The sequence below is a fragment of the Megascapheus bottae genome, chromosome 12 (genome assembly GCF_031878675.1).
Source record: "Megascapheus bottae isolate mThoBot1 chromosome 12, mThoBot2.hap1, whole genome shotgun sequence".
NCBI classification, from domain to species: Eukaryota; Metazoa; Chordata; class Mammalia; order Rodentia; family Geomyidae; genus Megascapheus; species Megascapheus bottae.
This window is the reverse complement of record NC_143520.1, coordinates 21,415,980-21,443,119: the sequence shown is the minus strand read 5'-3', so window position 1 is coordinate 21,443,119 and position 27,140 is coordinate 21,415,980. Positions and strand designations below refer to the sequence as shown.

At 39.7% G+C, this 27,140-nt stretch overlaps 1 protein-coding gene across 3 annotated transcripts in view; it reads left to right on the top strand.

The window, feature by feature from the left end:
- Tanc1 (tetratricopeptide repeat, ankyrin repeat and coiled-coil containing 1) overlaps nucleotides 1–27,140 on the top strand; it is a 222,862-nt gene that overhangs the window by 99,153 nt on the left and 96,569 nt on the right. For all 3 annotated transcript variants that reach the window (XM_090342784.1, XM_090342782.1, XM_090342783.1), the window contains one exon: nucleotides 6,025–6,222. In XM_090342784.1, the coding sequence (XP_090198910.1) occupies nucleotides 6,025–6,222 (198 nt within the window). The remainder of the gene's footprint in view (nucleotides 1–6,024; nucleotides 6,223–27,140) is intronic.

Genomic DNA, 27,140 nt, shown 5'->3' with positions numbered 1-27,140 from the left:
CAGCAGCATAAGGTGTGACTGAAAGAAAATTAATGATTGCTGGCCTGGGGTGCCTCCCCCATGGAGCATTCCAGGAGTGCTTGGAACTAATTAACCAGCAGGCACAGAAGGGGAAAATAGACAAGGGAACAGGTTTCTTTTCACAGCAGCCCGGTACTGCTTATAGACCTACATACACTATTTTTGGTTTTCCTTATTAAATATACAGAATGACATAATGTTGAAAGTGTGTCCCAGAAGCCTTGAAAGGGGAACAAAACTGAGACAATAGATTGTGGGTCTGAATGCCTGAGTTCAAACTCAGCTCAGACATTTGCTGATGTTTCTGGCCTGGTACTTGATCCTTTTTGTGTCTAGGTCTCTTATCTGAAAAAGGGCTAGTAATTAATATTGCCTACTTGATGGTTATAAGGATTAAACGAGGAGATGTGTGGAGTGTGTCGTAACACCCTGTCCTGGCAGCTTACAGTACATCTAGAAGAGCGTTTATCTTAAGTTATCTTAAAATGCTCTTCCATAGAGTATGCGAGTAAAGTTTGTCTGAGGTCAGATGCCTTCTTCAAGCCAGTAAGTCACTGCCTGGTGACATGACTTAAAGGAAAAACTTGGACAATTAGAGAGGAAATGCCAATCTGTTTACTCATCTGTTTCAGGGCAAAGCACATTTACACAGTTGGTTCTGTAACTTGTAGCATGAGGACAATACTTCTGGAGACAAAAGGATGAACTTCTCCCCTTGGCTAGGTTATTCCATACCCTTAGGGCTAACTGCTTTCTTGCCTTTCTGTGGCATCATTTTGGAATTAGTCACAATTGTGTAAATATGATTTTTGAGAATCATTTATTTGGATATCTTAACTTTCCTTTTAAAGATGCACATTTACATAATTCAATCCTGCCTAGTTCCTAGGAGACCTCATAGGACATAAAATGATTTCAAGTGCATTCAGTTGCAGAGAGAGCTTTCCTCAGGGTACTGAAATTATACTGGGGCTTATGGAAAAAATCTTCTCCAATTTTCTAGGTTTCTGTAAGTATATATGAGTTGTGTAGTTATAAAACCTTATGATGGAATATATGTTTAAGAAGCATTCATGTACTCAAAGCAGTATCTGCACAAAAGATGCTGTAATACATTTAATGTCCTAGTTAAATGTATCACAAGGGTCCCATTTTCTGAGCTGGATAAACAGCACATCTTTCTCTTTCTATTCTAAGCTTCCATTCCCCGCCTTCCCAAACCACTTCAATGGCACGAAAAATGAAAATCTTATTTCCTGCCTGTGTAGACCTATTTACCTGAATGTCTGAGCTCACCCTTGCCTTTCTCAGGTCTATGCTTTCTGAAGTAGTCTTTTGCTTTCATCTGCCTGCCTTTTTTGCCCTCGTTTTATAAAAAGCCTTCTCTAATCCTGCACTGCATACACTTGAATCTGCAATGTCCGACGTTACCATTTTGCATGCCCACCTTTAAACAGTCATCTCCCAGATTTACATTTTCTTCCATTGTGACTGTAAATCCCTCTTTATAGTCTGTAATAGTGAAACATACTTAAAGAACAACTCTTATCAAAAGCCTTTTCTGCCAATTTAAAATATCTTACTGGATGGCTTTCTTCCTTTGAGCGATTCCATTATTTTTACAGACTATAACTGTGAGTTTTCCACTTTTTGTTAATGTGTGTAATGGGAGTTTTTATATATTATAAATAGATTAGATTTTGTAAGTGTCCATTTGGCCTTGGATCCTTTTTGGTCTTTTATTTTTGGAATTCAGGAAATTGGTGATTTAAAAATAGGTTTTGTGTGTGTGTGTGTGTGTGTGTGTGTGTGTGTGTGTGTGTGTGAGAGAGAGAGAGAGAGAGAGAGAGAGAGAGAGAGAGAGAGAGAGAGAGAGAGAGATTGACAAGCCATTGGTAACATGTAAAACCTAATATATTCCTAATATATTCAGACACTTTTCACCAAATGTGTTTCTGTGTTTATCCCTTTTAAGTTTAGAATGTCACTTTCTCTTGTTTTGTTGCAATTTCTTTAATGGGGAAGAGTGAGAGTCTGAGCTCACAGGTTCTGGGGAGGTTTTTCAAGCTTTAGTCTAGCCCTGGCCTAGCTTCTTGTCTGTGAAACGGTGTAGGCAGACTACAGGCACTCCCAGCTTCAAGCATGTTGAGGTAGATGTGATCCTCTATGGTGTATCAATGTTTCATGGGAAACACCTGCCAGTGAAGCAGGGGGAGGCCTGGCAAATCCCTGGTCCCTGATAACATGGTTTTCATACCCTGGAGAGGATGCATTGTCCTATTATTTCTGCTACAGCAACAGGAAGGGTGATTGAAGTGTGCTTCCCATCACTTAATTGAGGTGGAGAATAAAGTAGGTTGCAGTTGAAAGAAAACAACATCTATTAAAGAGTGAAAGAAATGTGCCAGCCATGCTGGTTGTTGGGCAGTGAAATGTCTTTAATTCCTCTTAAACCTCTCTAAGCATCTGCTGAGGAATGTTAAATTAACCAGAGAATTTCTAGTGTCATGTTGCCCTGAACCAATATCACATTGTTTGAGTGGATACTCTGAAGAGATTTTCACTTTCTTCCTCTGGCATCCTGGGATGCTCTGGGCTTTCTTTGACCTTAACCCCCTGCCCTGTGCAGTTAAAGCTAAAGCTGCAGGCTCCAGAATGCTGTCTGCAGTTTGTAAGCTGCTGGATCACCCACTTTGTGCTCTATGCCTCCTGTTCATAAAACTTGTGTCTCCTTTTTGTGTCTTTAATAAAAGGAAAATGGACATTTAATTGTTCCTAAAAAAAACAAACAGAGCAACATGTTTGGGACAGATTCTGTAGTGAGATGGCAAAGTCAAGTTGAACTAGAATGCTCCAGACCCATCTATGAGTCTCCCTTGTATTGCAGTCTGCATAAGATCAAAATGCAAGAACCCAGCTGCTCAGAAAGCTGAAGGTCCTCATGGCTAAGGCATGCTTTGGAAACTCCTCCTGCAGTTAATAAAAATGTTTTCTCTGCTTGATGCAAACAATGTTTATGGGCAAAATTTGTAGTTAGGAAATGTTTTAAATCTTCAGTTCATTATGCCTTAATTTCTTTTGTGCTAGAGAGTTCTAAGTATTTAAGATAACAAAACTTTTTTCAGTAATGAGCGTGTCTTTTTTACTCTTTCTCTTTCACACACACACACACACACACACACACACACATTATTCTGCTACTATTCCATGTATTTCCCTTTGTTTTGTGATTCCATCCAAATTTAGGGGCTTGATGGCATAGGAGGTCTTCCTGAGCAGGTAGGGAGTTTGTGCCTTGTGCATCCCACAGCCATTTGCAAACCCAAATCTATGATTTTGGTAATACATGGGGAAATCATTGTGTTGTCAAGGTGCCACCACATTCTGTGTGTAGAATCCTGTGGTGCCACAACCTAGCTCTTTGCAAGTTTTTGTTTTGTCTTCTACTACTGTTTCTTTCTGGAACATCTGCAGATCAGGTGACTATTCTTGTAGGTACAGCCCCCGCTTGTGTTCTTCATGTGAGAACCAAGTGGTAGCAGGTATCAGTCTTGAGAAGTCAGTGTTGGACGAGACAACTTTTCTCTCTGCTCTTAACGAATCTCTTTGAAATCCATATACATTTTTTCTATGTCACTGGGAGTTCATATTAATGGTGTTTCCCCAGCTCTTGCTCTAATATTTATTTCATTTCTAGACAGACAAGAAGAAAGTAGTCAAAAAGGTAGGAAAAAGTAGTCAAAAGGGAAGCTTCCTGTACTAACTAAAGGTCTTCAAGGATACAAGTTGCTTCTGTGGTCCTGGGCATTGGTGACAGCATCTTATAGAGCTGCCTATGGAAACCAGGCAGGAGCTATTTACTTAATACCATAGGAGGCAGGAGCTTATTTATGCTAACTGAAGGAGGGACTGTGCAGGAGTCTTGGGAATTGGCTAAAAATGTCTCTGCTTGTATAATTTCAACAAAAGTTTGCTAATTCTGCTTTCTCTGTGTTTGGATGGGTGTCATTCGTGTGTGTGTGTGTGTGTGTGTGTGTGTGTGTGTGTGTGTGTGTGTGCGCTTATGTGCTTATGTGTATGTATGGGTCTTAAACTCAGGGCCTGAGTGCTTTCCCTGATCTCTTTTGCTCAAGGCTGGTATTATACCACTTGAGTCACAGCTCCACTCCTATTAATTGGAGATTTGAATTTCATGGACTTTCTTGCCCAGGCTGGCTTTGAACCTCCAGCATCAGCTCTCAGCTTCCTGAGTAGCTAGGATTACAGGTGTGAACTGCTAGCCACTTACCTGATGAGTGAAAAATCTCTAGTGTCCCAAGCTTATTGAAACCCCTGCAAACATAATTTAGATGAGACTGAAATGGCTTTTCTGACTGCCAACTTACCTACTGCAGAGCTTTTGGCTTTTCTATTTATAGCTTTTCTGCCTTATAGTTGTCTTTGGTAGTGAGGCTTGAGGATGTACCTGGGGCCTATGGCAAGGGCCATTCTCCTTCCCCAAATACTTCCAATGTGAAAAACAAGCACAGTAATGCAGGTTCATTGTATATTTTTTTTTACTGAAACAATACCGTTCCTGATGGACTTGTCACCCTACATTTTTCCTTTCAAGCCTAGTAGCACTGGATTTTGTTGGTTTGTTTATAGTCAGGAAGGTATGGCAAAGACCAGTTTTTAGTTATCATGTGTTGGACTAGTTTTTCTTTTGGAAAAATTTTCCCATTTGGAGCTTGATATCCACAGGGTTTATCTTCTGTCCTTGTACTTTTTCAGTTACTTCCTAGTACACACCGAGTAAGAGAATGTGATTAAGAAAGGAACAACTGGAAGATAACATATTAAATGAGTACTTGTGAACTGGCTGTACTATTTTGAAGAGTCTAGTCTAGCCAAGCTACTCTATTCCCCATCTACTGTCTACACTGTAATTGTAGCTTCTCTATTTTAGGAGGATGGATCTGCCTACTCTAGATTGTTTGATTTTCTTATAGTAGACTAGCTTTTCCCTTAAGTCATCTAGGGAGAGTAGAAAGAAACCTGTACAGTAATTGAGCCGTGGTCCAGTCCTGAGATGGTTTGAGGTTGATTAAGGTTTGTTTTTGTGGGGCTTTGTGGAATAAAGGAAATGGGAGAGGGGAAGGGTGTTGCTGAGGAAGAATGTGGAAATAGTCCAGACCTTCTTTGGACTTCCTTATTAGGGAGCAGCAGTGGGAGGCTTGAGAGTGCAGAGTAGCTCTTGGCATTGGAGTTGGCTCCATGGATACCCACATAGCCCCTATCCTTAACTTAGCTGAAATCAAACCTTCTTTGGGAGCATTCATTTTGTACTTGATCTTGGTCTAATCTCTAATTTCATCTCGAAGCCTGTTCTGATGAAATCAGAACAGTTGGTAGTACAGGAAAGAAATTGGAGGTCAAGTTAATTGATGCTTGAGTGGTAAAGCTTGATTCCCCCTCCCCCCGCCTTCACAGGGAAAAAAGTTTAAGGTTAATGGGGGGAAAATCATTTAAAAGAAGGCCACCAAAGATATTTTCACAGCAATGTCATTTCAGCATTATGCATTAGCTTAGAGGGGGAAACAAACCAGATGTCCATCAACAGATGCATAAATAGAAAGCACTGTTTGGTACTCCTAGAACTGTTCTGCGTTGCACTTTCTTTACTCTTTTCATATTTCAAATGTTCAACTTCAATAATCACAGAATGCAAATTATAATTTTTCAAAGAAAAGACAGAAAGAAAAGTAAGTCAGCTTTATTCAGGGGGCCGAAGATCTCAAGTTCACCAGTCTCTAGGTGTTTTGAGACTCTTATTTTGAAACCAAGAAAGTGCAAAAGGACTGGAAGATGTGGCTCAAGTGCTAGATTACTTTAGTTATCCAGTTCAATCCACAAAAGCCAAAACTGTTTGGGAATTATATTCTAAGGATTTAGTTCTAGTGATTTGTATTGGTTTGTCTTCTGATTGATATCTTCTAAGGCATTATCATCTTTCCTTTCTAGGAGGTGACTTTGGTCCAGAGACTCCTCCCATCCTACCCCCAGGTCTTGGTGGTGACTCTCCAGTGAGCAGTCTTCCTGCAGCAGAAAAATCCTATTGTGTGAGCTTGGCCAAAGGTGTCTCCATGTCTCTGCCATCATCACCCTTGTTGCCTCGACAATCTCACTTGGCACAATCAAGATCAAGCAAAAAATCCCCAGGTAAACAAGGGGCCAATTAGTATCTAAAGGGGCTTTCTTGGTTACTAAGTAATACATTTATTGGAAGTAACAGAAACAAGCCCCCTGAGAAATCTTTGAGGAAAGCCAGGCATGATGGCTTGCACCAAAAATCCCTATAAGCCCAGGACTTGAGAAGTTTAAGCTGAGGCTGATGCTTAAATCCAAGTTTAAGGCCAGCCTGGGCAACATAAACCCGTTTCTGCTTAAATCTTTCAGGAGATTTTTTTTTCTTACAATAACTTTTGGAAGAATTTTTTTAAGCTTTAAAAATTCATCAGTTTATTTACATAATTTAATTGCAAAGGAGTTTTGTGTTATAAATACATTCTCCAAGAATCAGTAGAGTCACAGTGATAGACAAAAAACAAAGAATTATACCATCAGCAAGAAATCTGGCAAGCACACACACAGAGCAGGCAGGTGTGAGGTTTAAAGTTAGGTAAAACGTAAAGAGAACACCAGGTGGTAGGAAGGAGGCCGGAAGGTGATGCCTGGCCAAAGGGGTGTGTATACCTGTGCTTATCTATGGAAGAAAGGGGATAGGGCAGGTATGACCACATGGGCTTTGACCTCAGAGCCTGGAACCTGGGACCCTCCCCATCTAATGGGGGCTCCAGATATGCCAGTGACCTTAGAGAAGGGTGAGGTGTGGCCTCCAGGTGTGCCAGTTACCTAGGTAACACAGGTACTGGGTGGAAACTTAACCAAGAAGGTTAAGTCAGGTAATCCAGGCTACCACCATGGGATAAAACTTGCACCCATTCCATATTTATCTCTAATGAAGCAGGCCCTGCCCCTCGGCTCAGATTAATTGAGCTCATGTTCAGGATCTGCTTCCTGTTGGCTAGTTTGAAGATGGATTTACATAAAGACCTTTAAAAGACTTTGCAATAAAGATGAACAATATACACACAATCTGAAAATATACCCTTACCCTCTGCTATTGAACAATCACAGCTGTATCTTCTGAGGTGTGCCTTAATTCCATTTTGGAAAAACCAGCTAAGAACCTTATGTTCCAAAGATCGTTTATCATCCCAAAGCAATTCCTCCTTGTGCTTACCGATGTTGTCTTAGAATAATCAACAAAAGTCAAGCCTCCAGTCCAAAGTAGGAACTTTTAAGTAATCCTCTTGGATTGAAAAGACAACTTTTTCTCATAATAGGCACCCTCCATGCCGTAGCCCAAACTATCTTATATGGAAGAATAGTTTAATAAATAATTTCAGTATTTTTGTCTCCTTAAACCACTTAGGCCAGACTTTCACTTAAAAAAGCAAACAAGAGGGCTGGGAGTTTGGCTTAGTGGTAGAGTGTTTGCCTAGCATGCATGAAGGCCCAGGTTTGATTCCTCGGTACCACATACATAGAAAAAGCCGGAAGTGGTGCTGAGGCTCAAGTGGTAGAGCTCCAGCCTTGAGAAAGTCCAAGGGCAGTGCTCAGGCCCTGAGCTCAAGCCCCAAGCCCAGGACTGGCAAAAAAAAAAAAAAAAAAAAAAAAAGCAAATAAAAACAAAAAAAAACACTGTTGATGGAGTTTGGATTCAGGGCTGTAAACTTGGTGAGCTTGCTTGCAAGGCTGATATTTTACCACTCAAGCCATGCCTCTAGCCTAATATGCAAGTTCTTATTACCAGTAATAATGTTAGGTCAGTTTTGTAAATTTCTTGCTGATGAATTAAGGACCATTATGAGGTCTTTCTAGACACACTTAAAGGAAATTATTTGAGTGTAAGTTAGCTTTGACAACCATCTGCTTATTGCTACCAAGTATTATATACTCTGAGGTAGTTTATTTGATGACGCTCTCAGCATTTAAGTAAGTGCAAAAATTTCTTGTGAAACTTGAACTTTTAATGGGATGGAGTCTAGGGGCTTAAGGATTACTCCATGAAGTATTTTGGCTTGCCTTACCATCATCAACTTTTTACACTTAATGTTTCTGGGGGAAAAAGTGTTGATTCAGATATGAGGAAAGCCTTTACCTAGAAATATAGGTTTTATGATAATTCTTTTACAATTGCTGAGTACTTGCTTGCAAAATGCAGGATAATTTGGGGCCTATTGTTCAAAGTTTTTGGGTTCCCCCCTCAAGTGCAAATGAACATATTCAGAATTCATCTAAAATGTGCCCTAGGGTATACAATTAATCAGTATCTTTTTAATCAAGTCTTTATTTCTGAAGCACTTTGAGATTTGTGTGTGGGTAAAGTTAAGAGGTGAAATCTTAAGGCAAGGCAAAGAGTGTTAGAAATGGTGCTAAACAGGCCGTGGTGGCTCATGCCTATAATTCAAACTGTGGAAGGCACAGGAGGACTTGGCTCCAGGTTAAGAAAAAAAAGCCTATATTGTTACAGTATCCCACTTTTTTACCTAGTATATTATTTTTTTTATTGTAATTAGTAAAAGGGTTACATGATATTTGCCAGATAGAAGGTGCATTAATTCACATACATTGATACCCTTTCACATGTCCTGGTACCCATTACCCTTCCCCCCATATCCCCTACCTGTCTTGGTTTTCCCCCCTTCCCTATCAAATTTCAAATAACCAAATACAAATAAATTCAATATATCAGATAACAAAGTAAGATACTGTAACAATATGAGATAACCAAGGGACAGCAAAGGACATGAGAGACAACATAGTACATTAAGGACAACAATCATTCATTATATGGCTTTTGTTTCAATATCCTCGAGGTCCTTTCAATTAGTTACCTAGTATATTATATAGATGTTTACTTGTTTATTTGAAATAGGAGGGAGAAAATGAGGGGAGGGAGCTGGGGGAGGGAAATGGGAACAAAAACATAAGGGATATCAATGTGTGAGAAGTAATGCATCCTCTATCTGGCGAATATAACTGTAACCCCTCTATATATTTAAATTAAAAAATGAAAAATAAAAAAGCCCAGAGATATTATCTGAAAATTAAATAGAAAGAGATAGAGACATAGCTCAAGGCTGCGTTAAACCCAGTACTGAAAACAAGAGAGAAAAAGAAATGGTGTCATGAATTTGGTGAGTTTCCAAAAATTTTTATTGTTCTAGAACTTTCTTGGTTTGGATCATATTGTTTACAATCGAGTCCTTAGCTGGAACTTGGAAACCTTTTTGGTATGTAGGAAGTGATTTTCTCTGCCAAAGAATTTGACCTGTTTATCAGTATTTGGGGAAATTCCTGGAATGTCCTTTCTTCCGCCTGCCCTCTGTCAGAAGTCTTGTCTTCAGAACATAGTTCCCACAGTGCTTTTCTTGCTAGCTCACCGGCTGGAGCTAATCCACTTTCTAAAATATACACATTGCATCTTACCTTCTCTTTATTAGCTGACTCATTTGTTCTCCCTCCCCAACTTTTATGTGTAGATTAGCACTGTTTCAACAAATGTAAAAATTCAGTTTTAATAAAGAAACTTGCTAAATGAACTTAGGAAGGAAATTCTTCCTTTTCTCTCTTAATTAGTTTCCTTATCCTTTCATTAAATGTCCCTCAGAGGATGCCTGACCACCTTGGTTGTTAACAGGTATCTTAGGTCAGGATAGCCAGAATCCCGCTTTTCTTTGAGATATTTCCCCCTTCATAATTTTCTATCCCTTGATCTCTAACCTGTTTGTTGGCTATATTTCCTTGTACCCATTCTGTGTTCACACGTGAACTCAATCTCTCTCCCCAGAGAGGGGTGCAAAGTTCCACCACAGTGGTCCTGATACCCACACCTCAGTAAAATGTACCCTGTTGTGCTTTCACAAGTATTACTCTTTAATATTTGTGCTTGGTACAAGTATTAATGTCTTATCTGTGTAACGCAAAGACAAATTCTAGACCTTCCTATATCCTCCAAGGGGCTCAATTGAAGGCAAGACCAAGTACAGAGCTATGCCATTTTGGACAGTGTCTCCTCCTATTGTCTGTTACTATAGATGACTTGAAGGGTTTCATGGAAGTTTCTGGCATGTGAGTGAAGAAGTACTCCTGATTGTATCTTTTTATGTACTTAGAACATTTTTTTTTTTTTTGTGGATCATGGGACTTGAACTCTGGGTCTGGGTGCTGTCTCTGAGCTCCTCAACTCAAGGCTACCACCCTATCCTTGGAGCCACAGCCCCACTTCCCATTGTCTAGTGATTAATTGTAGATGAGAGTCTCAAGATCTTTAGTACCAGGGCTCACTTTGAACCTGGATCCTTAGATCTCAGCCTTCTGAGTAGGTAGGATTACAGGCATGAGCCATGCCCCGGCTTCAATTTTAGATTTTTTTTTTTAGGAAATATCCTAGCTTTTCTCCACAAGAATGATATTTCTGCTAAGTTCTTTGCTTGACCTTATAATTATGAAGGATTAACAAGTCATTCTGCATCATCTAATCTTTAAAAAAATCTTTCATATTAGATGTTTTTGGTCCAAATAGTGATGAAATTAACTAAGCAGATTCATCTCTAACAAAGCAGTTCTTGGAGTTGCCCAAATTTGTGCAGCAAATTAGTGTCTCATAGTGGTAAGTTGGCATCATTGTCTTGGTAATTTTAATTAGAAAAGTTAAGGGCAGAGATGCTTTCTTAGGAAATGGCCATGATTCAGAATACATTAATTGATGTATTTTTTTTCCTGTAGTGCTGTTAACACAGAGATTTTTGCTTAAATCATGTTGTTGGTAAAGTATCCAGAGTCCTAATGTTCCACCTGTTCATTTAAAAATCCCCAAACATTGGCATATGGCTGTAAATGTACACTGGATCTAAAAATAGCTGGCTATTTTAAAAGCTAGCACTGTTGCTATTAGTGACACAATTTTAAATACAGGGTCTGCAGTTCCCAGAAGGTATCCAGCTACTCCTGCCTCCTGAGCCCCCACACTGACACTTCAGTAAGCTGTGGTCCAGGTCATATTGCTCAGATACAGCTGTGAAATGACCTCAACAACTTTGTTGTGTGTGGTGGGGGGTGGGGTGGGGAGGGATGTAATTGGTGCTTGCACTGTCCTCTAACTTGGGTATATTCCCTTAGCTTTTTTGCTATCCCCTTAGCCTTTTCTGCTTGAGGCTGATACTTTACCACTTGCGTTATAACTCAACTTCCAACTTTTTGGCAATTAATTCAAGATAAAAGTCTCAGGACATTTCTGTCTGGTTTGGCTTCAAACTGCAATCCTCTTATCTCAGCTTCTTAAGTAGCTAGGATTATAGTCTTGAGCCACTGGTGCCTAGCTTAACCTTGATAACTTCTGTTCTGATTTGTAATATAGAATTCATCTCCCCTCCCTCTGGCCCTCTATCTTAGCTAATAACAAAAACACCAAGCCTCAGGAGGCTGAAGCAGGAGGATCCAGAGTTTAGGGCCAGACTGGGTTACAAAACTAGACCATATCTCAAAAAAACAATATATGCAAAAAACTCCTACCAAACTATTTTACCTTTTTGTCTGAAAACTCTTCATTAACTAATGCTATTCTAACTGTCATGGATTTATTCTAGCATTACTCTAGGAAGAATCAAAGTCTATTAACCCCCTACAATAAGTTACTTGGAACAGTACAGCCAGTATTAATGAAAATATGATTAGTGATCACCTCATAGATCTTGGGAATCTGGGAGATGAGGGAATTTCATTGACCCTGCATTAATGTGACCTTTATTTTACATGATAGGGCTTCTTAACATTCACATTCCATCTATATGTGTATGTATGTATAGATATTTATTTAGTTTCAGGGTTTAAACTCAGAGCCCTTTGTTTACTAGATAGGTACTCTACCATGCTTCTAGCCCATTATTTTATTTATCCTCCTTCTAACCTTCCTCATTTATTTATATTTTTATTTGTATTTATTTGCATGTCAGAAGATACCATTTTCCAAGTATTATTTCAATTAAAATTTAAAAAAATCTATTTTCTGGTAATGCAGACAAGAACTGGCACCCATTTAGGTAGCTCGTGGCAGTTGTAGGCCTTTTTGCATTAGGAATTCATCAGTGTTTGTAGTCTAGCCTCCTTTAATCTTTCAGAGGAGAAAAGCTGTTTTCTGGTTTATTTGTTAACAATATATTAGTTATTTTATATTTGCATTCCTTTCTCCAAATCACTTTGGTTCTACTATGAAATATTCAAAAGATCAGGCATGAGAAAGCAGCTATTTAAAATACCATAATGGGCACAACAAAGTGGTGACATGCAGATGATACAAGTTAAATGTCACCAATCTGAAAACATTTACCTGAAATGCTCTAGAACCTGAGTATTCTGATCACTAACTTAACATCTCTACTTGTGATCTTACATATGATAGGTCATAGGTAGGAGAGGGGCATCTTAACATTATTGTATAAAAGTACCTTCAGGCTATGGATGTGTGACATATGTGAAACACATTTTACACATGCACATATTCCAAGATCTGAAACACTTGAGGCCTTGGTGATGACTTGTGCTGGCTGTAAAGTGGGGACCATTCTACTTCTGCCCAGCCTCTAGTTGCAGGTTCATCTCATAGCTGAGAGCTGCTGGAGCCATTTGGAAAACCCTTCTTGATGTCTATTTTTTTTAACTTCAGGTCATCCTCTCTGCTTTATGCTTGGACAGCAAATTAATGTCTGCAAGGGTGTTGACTAGAAACATTGGAAATCCTATTGTTGAGAGAAGTATAAATGACATTTCAATATCTTTTGTTTTCCTCTAAGTATTTTTTTAAAGAAATTCTACCTACATTTGTGACCACACATAACGCTGTATGTAACCCTGTGTGCACTTGTTTTTTACTAGCATGGTTGCATCCCAGGCAATTCCTAACATCCTTGGTATTTACTGTCTGTTATTTCAGCATTTCTATAATTGATTTTAAAATTAATTCAGTTTTGGATATTTTTGTTATTTTTCATTTAAGAAGAAATCATAGCCGGGTGTGGTAGCTCACACCTATATTTCCAGAACTATGGAGGCTAAAACAGGAGGCTCATGAGTTTGAGGGCACCCTGGACATACAAGACTCTGTTTCTAAAACTCAAACAAGAATCCCCATGGACTGAGATGTTTTATTTTTTTGCCATTAAATTCTTGGTGTGAATGTTTATTTTAATTGTAGTGGAATGCATATAATATAAAATTCACATTTCAACCAATATTTAAAGCATACACCTTAATAATAAGTTCACATTGCTGTGAAGCCCATTTTCAGAACTCCTGATATGAATGCTTTTGTCTGCTAATTTTTGTACATAATCTGATACCTTATTAAAGATGGCATGTTCCCAGCAGTGGAATTATTGAACAAAATGGCCTGCATTTGTAAAAGATTTTGGTACATAAGCCTCCTTGCTTTCCAGAAAGCCTGTATTGATTTCACACTCCCTCCAGCGTTCTTTGAGAGGCTTTTCTTTTTTTAAGTCCTCATCTTCTGGGAACCATCTAAGTGGATGGTGCTGGTAGCCGCTTTTGTCAGGCCTCATTGGGGCCTACTGAGACCTAAGAGGCTGAGAGGTCTTTCTGTAGCCCTTCTCTTTTGAACTTCCCAGCTGTCTGCACATCTCAGACAATTTCCATTTTCTTTCTTCCAGGATACAGTGTCAGGGGCTTTTCTACAGCTGAGTCAGATCAAGTTCATGGTCAGAAAAACACTCAGCTGGCTTCCAGTTGCATCTGTAACTGCAGTCTTTAATGCGTGGTGAGGCTTACAGACATCATGGAATATCATAGGCCTGTTGGAGTTGGGAAGGTCCCTAGAGTACTCTATCCACCCTTCTATGAATAATGACACCAAAGGCCCTGCAGTCATTATGGAACTTAGCCTAAGTTTGTCCTAGTAGTTGGTAGAGCTTTGTCCTCCTGAGCTGCTAGCATAGTTTCTGTCTGGACTTGATGGACACAAGAGCACTAAATGATAAGTTCATGTCTGGTTTCACATACAGTCCCAAGGCTTGGCACATGCATCTTTAGAGGCTTCTTCTGGGGTGGAGAATAATGCAGAAATATATAACCTTTCTTCTCCTTGTGAACCAGCTAGTTCTCATCTTTACTTTCATTTCTGAGCACCGAGGACTGCAGTTGAGATCTGACCTTAATCAAGGACATATTCTTCTGCTATAGTGAATGGAGCTGTTGTATGATAGAATCCTTCAAGGTGTAGACAATTTTACAGTGCCTTATTGTGTTGCCTGGCTATGAATTTTCTGTCATTCTGCTTGAAGCATGTGCGTTCACGTAGTGCTCCAGTTTAAATGGGAGGACTTTGGAGTCTAAAAAACAAATATATGGGTCCCTTCTTTTTTTGTGGGGCTTGAACTTGGGGACTGGGCACTGTCTCTGAGCTCTTTTACTCAAGGTTATGGTTCTACCAATTGAGCCATAGTACCACCTCTGATTTTTGAGATAAAAGTCTCACCAGGACTTTTCTGCCTGGAATGGCTTCAAATGATCCTCATATCTCAGCCTCCTGAGTAGCTAGGATTACAAGCATGATTGACCTACCAGTGCCTAGCTTGGATTCTCCCTTTAGAGATTATGATTTAATGAGGGTGGCATGAGTAGTGGGATTTTTCTATTTTCAAAGCTTCCCGATTGATTCTCTTATGTAACAAATTTGATATCACTGATCAATAATATGTGATTGTCTCATAATTCCTTTCCATTGAGGGAAAATACATCGGCCTGTTCCCTTATTTTGTTATTATTTATTTACATATTTATTTCTGGTGGTACTGGGATTTGAACTGAAGTACTACTTGAGTCATATACCCACCTTTGTTGTTTAATTGTTTTTCAGGCAGGGTTTCTGCTTTTTACCTAAGACGGGCTTTGGGCCATAATCCTCCTGCCTCTACCTCCCCAATAGGTAGGATTACAAAACATATACTACTATGCACAGCTTGTTTGTGAACTAATATTTCATTAACTGTGTGTGCGTGGTAGTAAAGTCTTGACTAGACTTAAAACAGGATCCTCTTATCTCTGTATTAGTGTGTGTACCCGGCCGTATTTATCATTATTTTCCAAACATTAGAAGTAATATTTAAGTGCTTGCCTAGCATGCATGAAGGAAGACCTGGGGTTCAATTCCTTGGTACCACATACACAGAAAAAGCCAGAAGTGGTGCCGTGGCTTAAGTGGTAGACCTCTAGCCTTGAGAGAGCCCAAGGGCAGTCTCAGGCCCTGAGTTCAAGCCCCAGGACTAGCAAAAAAGAGAAATATTTCTAATATACTACAAGCATACACATACTTGCTGAATGTTGTAGTGCATTGCCTGCAGTCCTAACTATTGAGGACATAGAGGTAGGAGATTACTAGAGCTAGAAGTTTGAGGCCAATCTTTATTTTTAAGATTAAATCTCTTAAAAGATAAAAAAAATAGGGGCCGGGAGTTTGGCCTAGTGGTTAAAGTGCTTGCCTAGCATGCATGAAGACCTGGGTTCGATTCCTCGGTACCACATATAGAAAAAAAGCCGGAAGTAGTGCTGAGGCTCAAGTGGTAGAGCTCTAGCCTTGAGAAAGTCCAAGGACAGTGCTCAGGCCCTGAGTTCAAGCCCAGGACTGGCAAAAAAAAAAAAAAAGACTAAAAGATAAAAAAAATAACAACTACCAACTGCAGAAAAAAATAAATCCACAATGTGTGTTTTTACAATTCCTTCCATATCCTTAAAAGACAATTCCTTTTGTCTTTTTGGCTCTTCTGCTCACTTACTCCACCCCTCTTTTAGACAGGATTTTACTGAGCCTCACTGTAGCCCCAGGATGACTTTAAACTTACTCCTCCTGCCTCAGACTGCCCATGTTGAGATTACAGATATGGTCGACCACGTCCAGTTTCTTGTTTTAGTACATAAGTAAAAATCATGTATTCACACTTCCTCCCTAGAATTCAACAAGTAAAAGAGGTTTTCCACTCAGTAAAGAACAGTGAAAGAACATTCTAATGTACATTTGTATCTAAAGATGTCTGATTGTTTTCATCAGATAGACTAAAAAGTAGAATTACTGCTTCAGATAAACACAGGATGAATCACCACATAACTTATTGATCATTTGTAATTCTTGTGTGTGTGTGGGGGGGGATGGCCTTTAGCAGGGCAGTGTTTGTTACTGAATTGCCACAACTTTTTGTTGTTGTTTCAGACTATCAGTCATGTATGTTACAACAACATTTTCCTGGTTCATTTTCCACTTAATTAGGTTATAATGTTTTATGACTCACAGAAGTTTTTCATTTTCTGAAGTTAAATTTATATATTTTCCACTGTGACTTATTTCATTGTATTTAAAAAAAGCTTTATTAAAATAAATATAATTTATATACTACATAACTCATGTATTTAAAGTTTAGAGTTCACTGCTTTTTTAGCATTTTTCAGAGTTGTGCAACCATTACCATAGTCTAATTTTAGAACATTTTTTACATCTTACCTAAAAAGAAAAGAACCCCACACTGAATAGTAACCATTCCTTTATTTTCTAGCCCCGTGTATCCTTTCTCTACAGATTGCCTGTTGTGAGCATTTCATACAAGTAGAATCATATATATATTGTCTTTCTAAGCGTGTTTAGTTTTTAAAAGAGAATATGTCTGATGGATTCACCTATGTTGTGATATTATTCAGAATGTTACTCTGTTTTTATTACCAATAATATCTTTCTGAATTTTCTTTAACCATTTTTAGTTTTACCTTTGTGTTATTTCCACTTTTGTCTATTATGAGCAATGCTGCTATGAATGTATATATACACTTTCACATGAATTTATAAATTCATTTGTTTGGAGTAGTGGCACTCATGGGTCAATATGGTATCTCTGTGTTTAACCTTTTAAGGTGTTCTACAATAACTATTACTTTGCATCATCAACTAGTAATGAGGTTTCCAGTTTCTCTACATCTTTGCTAAAGCTTGTTATTATCTAGCTTTTGAAATGAGAGCCATCTTACTACATGTAAGCAGTCTCTTAACATATAGATGGTGTCTTATTGTAGCTTTATTAAATTATAAGTATTCTTATATTTGAGCCCAGCCTCTTCATCAGTTTCTTCCATTTTGTAACTTCTGTTTTTAACTTTCTTTGTGACTTTCATTTTTACTTATAATACTGAGAACAAAATTGACTGATTGATTGTTGGTATTGGGATGAACTCAGGGCCTGTAGGCCAATGCTCTACTACTTGAGTCATATCTTTCTGATTCTTTGCTAGTTAATTCAAAGAGTCTTGCAGACTTTTCTTCCTTGTCTGGCTTTGAACCATGGTTCTTCAGATATCAGTTTCCTGAGTAGCTAGGATTCTAAGCATGAGTCACCAGTGCCTGGACAAATTTTACCTTTTGCTATAGTCAAATTTAATATGTCATCTTTGTTTCTTTCATGTCATGCTAAGTAACTATTACCTAATCCATTGTTACAAAGATATATTCCATATTTCTTTTGAGAGTCCTATAGCTTTAACTCTTATGTTTAGGTTTATAGTCCATTTTGAGTCAATTTTTTAATATATATCATGTGGTGGGAACTGAGTTCATTACTTTATATGTGCATACTGATTGTTCCAGAGCCATTTTATTGAAAAGACTTCTTGTCCCAAATCACTGGTATGTCCTAAACCAGGCCTACTGCTACCCTTCCTCTTCGCTCATTCCCTTCCTTACACTGTAGGTCAGGATCTCCTCCTCAGAGCTGATCTTGGAGATGACATTCATTTCATTTTAATGATTGTGGCTTTATATCTTCCTTTGTCCGTGTTTAGCCCTGTACTGTATTTCTTTGTTCAGGTCCTGCAGGGGTCCTGTCTTTATTTTGGCATTTGTCTGTTTCCCCCTTGGGATTCCTGATAACAGGATCCAATCATTTTTCAGGATCTAGTCCCCCCTTTTTTTTCATCTTGGCAATAGGACACTGGCATGGAGCTGTTAGAGTGTGCAGGGCTATAGTCTTCTGCATTCATTAGCTACATGTGATGGGTTGGAAATAATAATAGACACATGCGAAATTGAGATGTAATGCTACCTTTGTGCCTCTCTAGATACCTCCTTATATCTAGAGACATGAGTGTTTTAGATTAAGATTCAACCTCCCCTCTAAGGGCTTTCTTGTCATCAGGCAGTGAGTAAAGGGGAGGATACATTGGACTGGGCTTGTCTGTAGCCTCTCCTTGCTTTCCTGTGTTCTTGTCACATTCTCATTTTCTTTGGCTTTTCAAGGTTTTGCTGCCTGTTTCCTGCCGCCTGCAGTTAATGATGGCTGAAGGTTTTATCCAGTCACACTTTTCAGCAGTGTCAGCTGCACCCTGTGGTGGTGTCAGATGGCGGCTGGAACAAACCCAGAGCTATGCTCAGAAATGAGTGTTTTCCCTCAAAGAAAATAGATGGAGGCATGGGTCAGCAGTGGTGGAAGTCTTGTTTTGATCATTTGTGATTCAAGGAAACACAGGAGCCCTTGGAGGCCATTTGATCTGTGTCTACCTTTAATAAATGTGTGCATGGCAAGTAGAAATAAATGAGAAGACAGTTGTTGCTGCTTGAATCCTCAAATTTGTTGTGAAATGAGTGTGTGTATGTGTGTGTGTGTGTGTGTGTGTGAATAGGTATGGCTGTCTTCCAGGCCAAGGGACAAGGAAGTACAAAGCCAGAAATCAGAAATTAAGGTGGACACAGAATGGTGAAAAGCTAGCGTGTCTCACCAGTCTTCATTAGTAGAACAGTGGGCATTGAGCCCAGTAATCCTTGCCTTGAACAGTGCTCATCTAGAGTAGCAAGCTCTGTCACTTATGACATCCTTTCTCTTTGCAGGGCTTTTGAAATATATAATTTAGGAAAGCTTTACCAGGGAGATGTGATTTTCTTGTCCTTTTCTTTCACTAGGAAAGTCTGCCTTGCTGGTCCTACCTAGGTCCTATGTGCTCCTACAGAGCTCCTTTTTGAAAAGCCTAGATACCTATAATTTCTGCCCTGAGTCGGGAACTTGGGAGGCTGTTTTCCCTGAGACATGAAGGTCCTGACAGATGTGTAGTATAACTTTGTCTCAATCATGGTCACATAGCTTGAATCCATTTTCCATTGTAGATACTTAGATGGATTGCAGGTATTTGCTCATTGTGGAGATGTAATACAGCACTTTTCTCCCAGGCAGTTAGGCACTTGTACCTTCAAAATGTCACACTGAAGTCTTAAACCCTACTTGCCTAGCATTGTCAGGTGGACTTTCCTGTGATGAAGTTTAGGTCAACTCAGGTGTGCAGAGCTCCCTAAAGGGCTCAGCATCCTCTATTCCTCTTAGGAAAGAGCCAGCCCTGCATTAGCCAGACCGATACAGTGAGAAGACCCACTCTCAGGCACTAGATGTGCTAGCACCTTGATCCCGGACCTTTCAGCCTCTAAACTATGAAATAAAGTTGTTTTAGCCACTGATTTTTTTTCCACAATATTCCGAACTGACTACACTATAGGACAGGGAAAATTTCAGTGAGACAGGGGCTGTAAAGCGTAGAGATATGGTGTTTGCAGTTTCTTTGTGCTCCTCTCTCTTGGAGCCTATCTTCATCTTCCTTCTTCTGACTTAGTGGCCACAAATGGATTTCCACAATGTAGAACTCCTTGGTTCTTTATCCCCAGCCAGATGCCCTCCCATACTCAGATCTGTGTTTTCTGGCAAGCATGTGTCATCTTGTTGTTCAGCTCTGCCCTCCTGCAAGGCTTTGTTCCCTGTGAACAGGACATGAAAGCAGCATAGCACAGCAGGTTCCAATTCTAGCTCTGCCACCAGCTACTTGGGTTACTCATCTTCTCTTGGTTTGCACGTGATTCGTGTGAAGTGATTAAAATGCTGTATGTGTGTAATTGCTCTGCCAAGGAAGGCAGCTGCCAGAACTAATGATGGCAGTGAGAAGGTCTGAGGAAGCAATGGTTCTTAGCAGAAAAGACAAAGAGCAGAAAGGTAGGGTGCCTAAAGGTGCCTTGCCTGGGTAATTTGCGGTGTTCCTAAGTGTCCACTATGGAAATGAGAGACCAGGAGTCATGAAGCTGATGGAGACATATTCCAAAATGGTCCAAATTTGTTCCCCCATGCAACAAGATCAAAACTCTGGTAGAAGGGGAAAAGACATTTGCATTGTGTTTGAAGCTGTGTGGAAGAGCAGTCATAGAGCTGTTTTTCTTTAGGTAAGTGATCAGGTCATAACTTGGGCTGGGAGCCTTTATATTATGTAAACTTTGAGCATCCCTTACATTGCTTATGAAAGCCACATTGACACATTGTCAAGATGATACAACTGGTACTTTTTTGTCATTGAGACAGATTATTTACTAGATATGTACCAGAGGAGCTAGATAGCTTTACTTGGGACTCTATTACACCAGAAATGTGTATCTTGTGCAGCAGAGTCTCACAATGTGGGCGACATGGGAGGACAGACACCAGCTGTGAGACAACCAAGGTTAGCCACATGGCCTTCTTGAGGAAAAGGCACAGTGGGCTACAAGTGTAGTCATGGCGCCCAGTTATGACTCGACCATAATATTGAAGAGGGTGTTTTTGTGAATACAGCATGGGTTCTGTCTTGGCAAGTATAGTGTTTCCCAACAATTTTGGCTGTAACACTCAGATAATGAGGATCTTTTATAATCACAAGAAAGTATATTGTATGCTAGGATCTTCCCTTGTGTCAACCAGAAAATAATTATGGACTTTCGTCTCTGGTGAGATTTCAATAGGGATTTTTATTCAAAATATTTTGCTTTAAGTTACAATTTTTCCATTATACAGTTTTTATTAGAGCCAGATGTGTACGCTGAGACTGGAATACATATATATGCATAAAATATATGTGTGTGTATAAAATACACATATGTATTTATCCACACTTGTATGTTATAGATTAGTAGTTGAATATATGCAAATATATTCAATAATTCTCATAATAAGTGACTTTTTTCCTGCCTGAGCTGGATTTGGATCACATCCTCAATATCAGCCACAGAAGGGATTGTCTCCTTTTCCTTCTTACTGCCTTAATGGAAAAATTCTGCCTACCTGGGTTGTGTAGTATCCAGGAAAGCTGATCTGAGTTCAAACCCTAACTCCTATTTTTAGTAACTACATCTAAGATGCAAGGTACTGCACTAACTTTCCTGATCCTTGGTTTCCTCACTTGGAGAAGAAAAGTAATCATCTATCAAATCAGACTTTGAGAGGAGAATTCCTGGCTCTAAAAACATGCAGGAGCTAAACTGCTACTGCTGCCTCCTAACATCAAGCACCTAACATTGAGATCACGTGAGGTCCCCTCCTGCCCTCTGTTGACATCGCATATCTTATTCTCTCCTGCTGATTTCTCTCTGCCCCTGAAGATGGAGAATACATCTATTTAAGTATAGGGGCATTTAACATCTAATTACTGAAGAAACTATTCAAATTGTTGATATCTGGGTTGGGTTTGTAAACTGTGGCATGGCTTTGTGGGTACATTGACCACCACAGCTTCTCTAAGTCTCGCCAGGTAGGCCTTCATTTCCTTTACTATGTATTATTCCTTGCCAAGTGCCTATGCTTATTTAATTCTTGGTCAAAGTGTTAAAGATCAATGAGTGAGAAGCAAGTGACAGAGCGTGGGAGGGATGTGAGAAGTAATTCACAGGAAAACTCGCTGATAACCAAGGGTGTTAGGGCTGGAACAACCACTTAAAATTTGGCCTGGGTATAAAAGGATGCCTCTTGATGGCCCCTGAGCTGTGGAGAATTCTTTCAGGGAGAAAGGATGAGTAGACCATAACCAAGGAGTCACCCATTAACAGTGGCATTTTAAATAATCAAGGAGTAGTGATCACTTCTTTTGAAGAAGGAAAGGAAAAAATCTTACCTGTATTGTGAAATCGGTGAGTGACATGATAAATTGGCATAATTGACTATAGATTTGCCTGTGGGCATACAAAAGAAAAAATAAAGACCAGTGGAGCCCTCCCTCCCACATGTTCCCAGAATGAGAAAGAAATTTGTAGCAGATTGCTTAAGAGAATCACATTTTTGCTTGTTTGATTAGCCCCTCCCCCTTCTTTTTGGTCAGTCATAAGGGCCACTTTGGTTTCCTGGTGGTTAATTGGAGATGAGGCTTATGGACTTTCCTGCCCAAGCTGGCTTTGAACCACAATCCTCAAATCTCAGCCTCCTGAGTAGCTGGGATTACACGCGTGAGCCACCAGCGCCTGACCATTTGTTATATGTGAGGTTGACTTTGCCTTATGTCTTCCCACTACCCTGGAAATTCTTAGTCTTTGTGCCCCCAGCTCTGCTACATTTGACATCTTAGTAAGAGATGGATCCAGCATCCCTTTCTTCATGAGGACACTGTGGAGGTGGAGATGGTGTTTCCTGGCGCTGATGTTTGTTTTTCCAAATGGCCTCAGAGACACTCTGAGTTACTTAAGTCTTTCTTTCACATAGCTTTCTTGGGGTTCCATAAACATTTATTTCATTTGGGTTTATTCAGTATCAGTTATGCATTAGGCTCTGAGCTCAAGATGATGTAGCTACAAAGGTAAATAAATATTTGGCACTAATATTTGGGCACCTCCCAATTTAGTGACAGAGACTGAGATGGTGAAAACACAGAGGTGTGGAGAGGGGTGAGAATTTCCTGATGGAAGCTAAGATGATTCTGTGGGAGGGACACTGGAGAAGGTTCTTAATTAGTTCTTAATAGGTGATCTTCCCAAATAGGAGCTTCCAGGGCTGGAGTTGGATAGGTAGACTGTCCTACCCAACAGGGAAAGGGCAGCCTATTTAGATGCATTGGAAATGCCCATCAGTGGCCCCTAGTCACTGAAGCTTATAAGGCATAGCAGAGTCTGTAGCATTAGAGAAGATAGAAATGCAACTAGAACTCTATCACAAATCCAAAAAGGGTCTTACTCTTTCAGCAGTTGTTTCCTTTGACACTTTTCTTTAAAAGCAAAAGAATAAAACAGATTTGGGGTGATGACAGCAGCTGTTTACTACTGACTGACCTCAGGTGGAGAAGGCTGGCTGAGACTCTTGTAATGATTCAAATGAAATCTAATAATTTACCTCTGCAGTGGCAGGGTTACTGCAGCAAGGTGGAAGTTGGTTTGAGGCAGTTTTAGGGAAGAGAGACTATCAGTAGGAGTGACATATTTCTATGTACATGAAAGAAGAGAAAAGGCAAAGATGCTCAGGGTAAGTAATTTTTATTGTGCACACACAGGGAAATATTTGTGTAGATAAAGTATCTGCTGGGCCCTGGCCCCAACGCTGCCTGGTGATGGTCCATAGCTCAGGGCATTGGTATCTCAGCAGGGCCTCAGCTCATCCTTTGCATACCAGTTGGATCTGTTTCTTAAGGGTCATTGCTTTGTTTCATGAGTTAATTTAGATTTAAAAAAATTGTTGTGCATCACGGTTTTACATTGTCTCACAACTTAATTTTTATGATATTTTTGAAGACAGTTAGGGTTCCTGACTTTTTGGTAAGAATTTTTAAGGCTCTGGCAGGTTGGATAATCAATTGTAGTTGGTCCTAAGATTCCAATGAATATTGTTTCTGTTGGAACTCGAGTGTGGGGCTAGCTTAGTAACTAAGACGTGGGCTCCTTTGGCTTGGAATATATCTAGAGCCTTGGGTGTTCCATGAAGTCTTGTTTTTGTAGAATACCAGGGACATGGTTGCCGCAGGGAGGAGAAAGATTTCCAGTCATGATATCAGAGGCAGATGCTATGAAGACCAAGATGCTATAAAGAATAAAAAGTATTTTTTATTTTTCAGAAATACTATATTTAATGAGCTGTAGACTGAATTGGCAAACTTCCTCTGTCATGAGCCATATAGTAAAGTTAGGCTTGGATGGCCTTATAATCCCCATCTGCCATTGTAGAGCAATAAAGCTTAGACAACATAAATGTGAATGAATGGCGATGGCATGGTTTCCATGCATTTCATTTATAAAAATAACTTTCAGTGGTTTAATTTGGCCCCAGAGCCATGATTTGTCATACCTGAAGTTGTGGAAACTTACTTTGTATTTCTCATGGACTAGATACATTCTAAATCCTGAGCTGTGTGTTAACCTCATTCTGCCATTAATAGAAACCCTCAGTTGTTTAGATAATTTTTTTGAGGTTACACAGCTAGTTTATGACAGATTGGGATTTGAACATTGATCTGATTCCAGAGCCTGGGTCATTTCCACTTGGTTTCTATTCCATCCAGAGCAGTGGCCTCAAATTAGATTCCTCTCAGAAGGTACAAATGACTTCTCAAGCAGCAGCTACACATTGCTGACACTTTTCTTCCTGTGACCTTTAGTGAAGGTCATTTTTCCTGCTTCATAATATATCATGGCACTGTTAGCACACAACCTAAAGATCTCACTCTTTCCTAAATATGAAGATACCCCTGGCCATTTCTGCCTTGAATGACCTCTAACTTTCTATTCCTTTTGTGGTCCTGGGATTTGAACATGGCTTTGTGCTTGTTAGGCAGGCATTCCATGCCTAAGTCATGACCCTAGCCTTTTTTTGTGCTGGTTATTTTTGAGATAGAGTCTTGCTTCTCCCTGGGTATACACCTTGATTGCAATCCTTACCAATTTTAGGCTTCTTGTCATAGTTAAGGTGACAGGTGCCTGCCTGTCCATACCTATTGATAGAGAATGTCCTGTACTATTCTCTTAGCCTGCTTGGAAACTCAGTATTACTAACCTCAGTTTTCCATGTAGCTAAGATAACAGGTACAACACCACTGTGCCCAGATAAGGGCTGAGAAGAGATCTCATAAACTTTTCTGTCTGAGCTACAATGTAACTCCAATTCTCCTGCTCTTAGCCTCCCCAATAGCTAGGATTCCAGATGTGAGCTGATGGTACCTGGCATAACTTTAGAGTGTGTGTGTGTGTATGTGTGTGTGTGTGTGTGTTTATAGGTGTATGGGTATACCAGTACCAGGTCATGAATTCAGGACTTAGTGCTGTCCCTTAGCTTTTTGTCCTCATGGTTAATGCTTTACCATTTGAGCTATACCTCTACTTCTCTCTTTTTAGTAGTAAACTTGAGATAAGAGTCTTGAAGATTTTCCTGCTTGGGCTGACTTTGAACCATAATTATCAGCCATAGTTATTTCTGGGGTTTAAACTCAAGGCCTGGGCACTATTCCTGAGCCCCACCCCCACCCTGCCACCCTGACCAAGGCTAGCAACTCTGCTACATGAACCATATTTCCTTTGCAGTGTTTTGTGGTTAAATGGAGATAAGAGTCTGACAGACTTTCCTGCTCAACCTGTCTTCAAATCACTTTCCTCAGATATCAGTCCCCTGTATAGCTAGAATTATGAACATGAGCCACCAGCATTTGGCCTGAACTTTGAATTTTTTTTAATAAGCTGTTTTTTGGGGGGAATAGTTTCAGACTTACTGATAAGAGTTGCAAAGAATAATACAGAGTTTACATATATCCCATAGTCAGTTTCCTGTTATTAACTATAGTGAAATGCCTATTATTTCATGTACTATATATCTGGTAACAACTACTGAGTCAATAGTGATACCTTCTAAAGTCTTCACTTTATTTAGGTTTCTTTAGTTTATAATTTTTTCTTCAAGTATCTCATGTACCCTCATGTTACATTTAGTTGTCATGTCTTTGTGGACTCTGGTTCTCTGCCAGTGTTTCAGAATTCCTGGTTTGATGACCTTGACAGTTTAGTAAAATACTGGTTTAGTGTTTTGTATGTTGTCCAGGGTCTATTGAATGTCTGATATCTTTCTTAAAATTAGAGTTTCTGTATCCAAGATTTCTCTCTTGCCCATTTGTTTCTATCAGGTGAATTCAAGGATTGATGACCTTTTAGTTCTGCAATTTGTCTGCCATCATGCCCCACTTGAGTAACCTAGTTGACTTGGTGTCTTGAAATCAGTCCTTGTAGGGGCTGAGAAAGTCAGTTGCAGTTTCAGAGGCCTAACTCCTCAGTGAATACATTGAACCCTAAAAGGCTACCTGAAACCAAGAGGAAACATTCCTATACTTCCCTCTCCTAAGGTATGCAAATGCCTTGACCTTGTAAGTGAACAAACTTTTTTGACTAGTTTGCTTCTGGATTTTGTCTGAAATTTTTAGCATTGAAGCATCGCCACCTTGTGGTCCATACTGAATTAACATTGTAGCCTGAGAACAGTTTCTGGATTGTGTGTGCATGTGTGTGTGTGTGTGTGTGTGTGTTCGTGCACATGTGCTTGCACATATTTGCATAGGTCCAGGGCTTGAACTCAAGGCCTAGGTGCTGCCCCTGAGCTTTTATGTTCAAGGCTAGCACTGTTCTAGTTAAGTCACAGATCCACTTCCAGCTTTTGGTGGTTAATTGGAGATGAGTTTCTCTGGGGTTTGTCTGTCTCTACTGGCTTTCAGCCTTGATCCTCAGATCTCAGCCTCTTGAATAGCTAAGATTACAGAAATGAACTACTAGCACTTGGCTAGTTCTGTGATTTTTGTACTTTCAATGTCTAAAGAACTTTTTACACAAATTCTCAAATTCCTAAAAGAAGATCCATCTCTGATTTCCTCCTTCCTTCTTTCCCCCCCATCCCCCCCTCTCTCCCCCCTTTCTCTCTCCCCTCTCTTCTGTCTCTCCCCTCTCTCCCTGCTCTCCCCTCCCTTCCTAGGCAGAGTCTTACTGTATAGGCCAGACTCATTAATGGAGTTTGAATGAGTGCTGGGATTGCAGGTGTACACCATCATACCATGCATGGCTAATTTTGTCTTTATGATCAGGTTTGCATAAAAAGTACACACTTTAGAGAAGAAAATTTTGGTAGTTTTCTGAGTGGGATAGTATATTAGCTGTTAGCATAGACCTTCAAGAAATCTTCCTCATAGTAAGGTAGCTGAGTCTACAAGCAGTGCCTATTGAAATGGTGAAGATAAATATG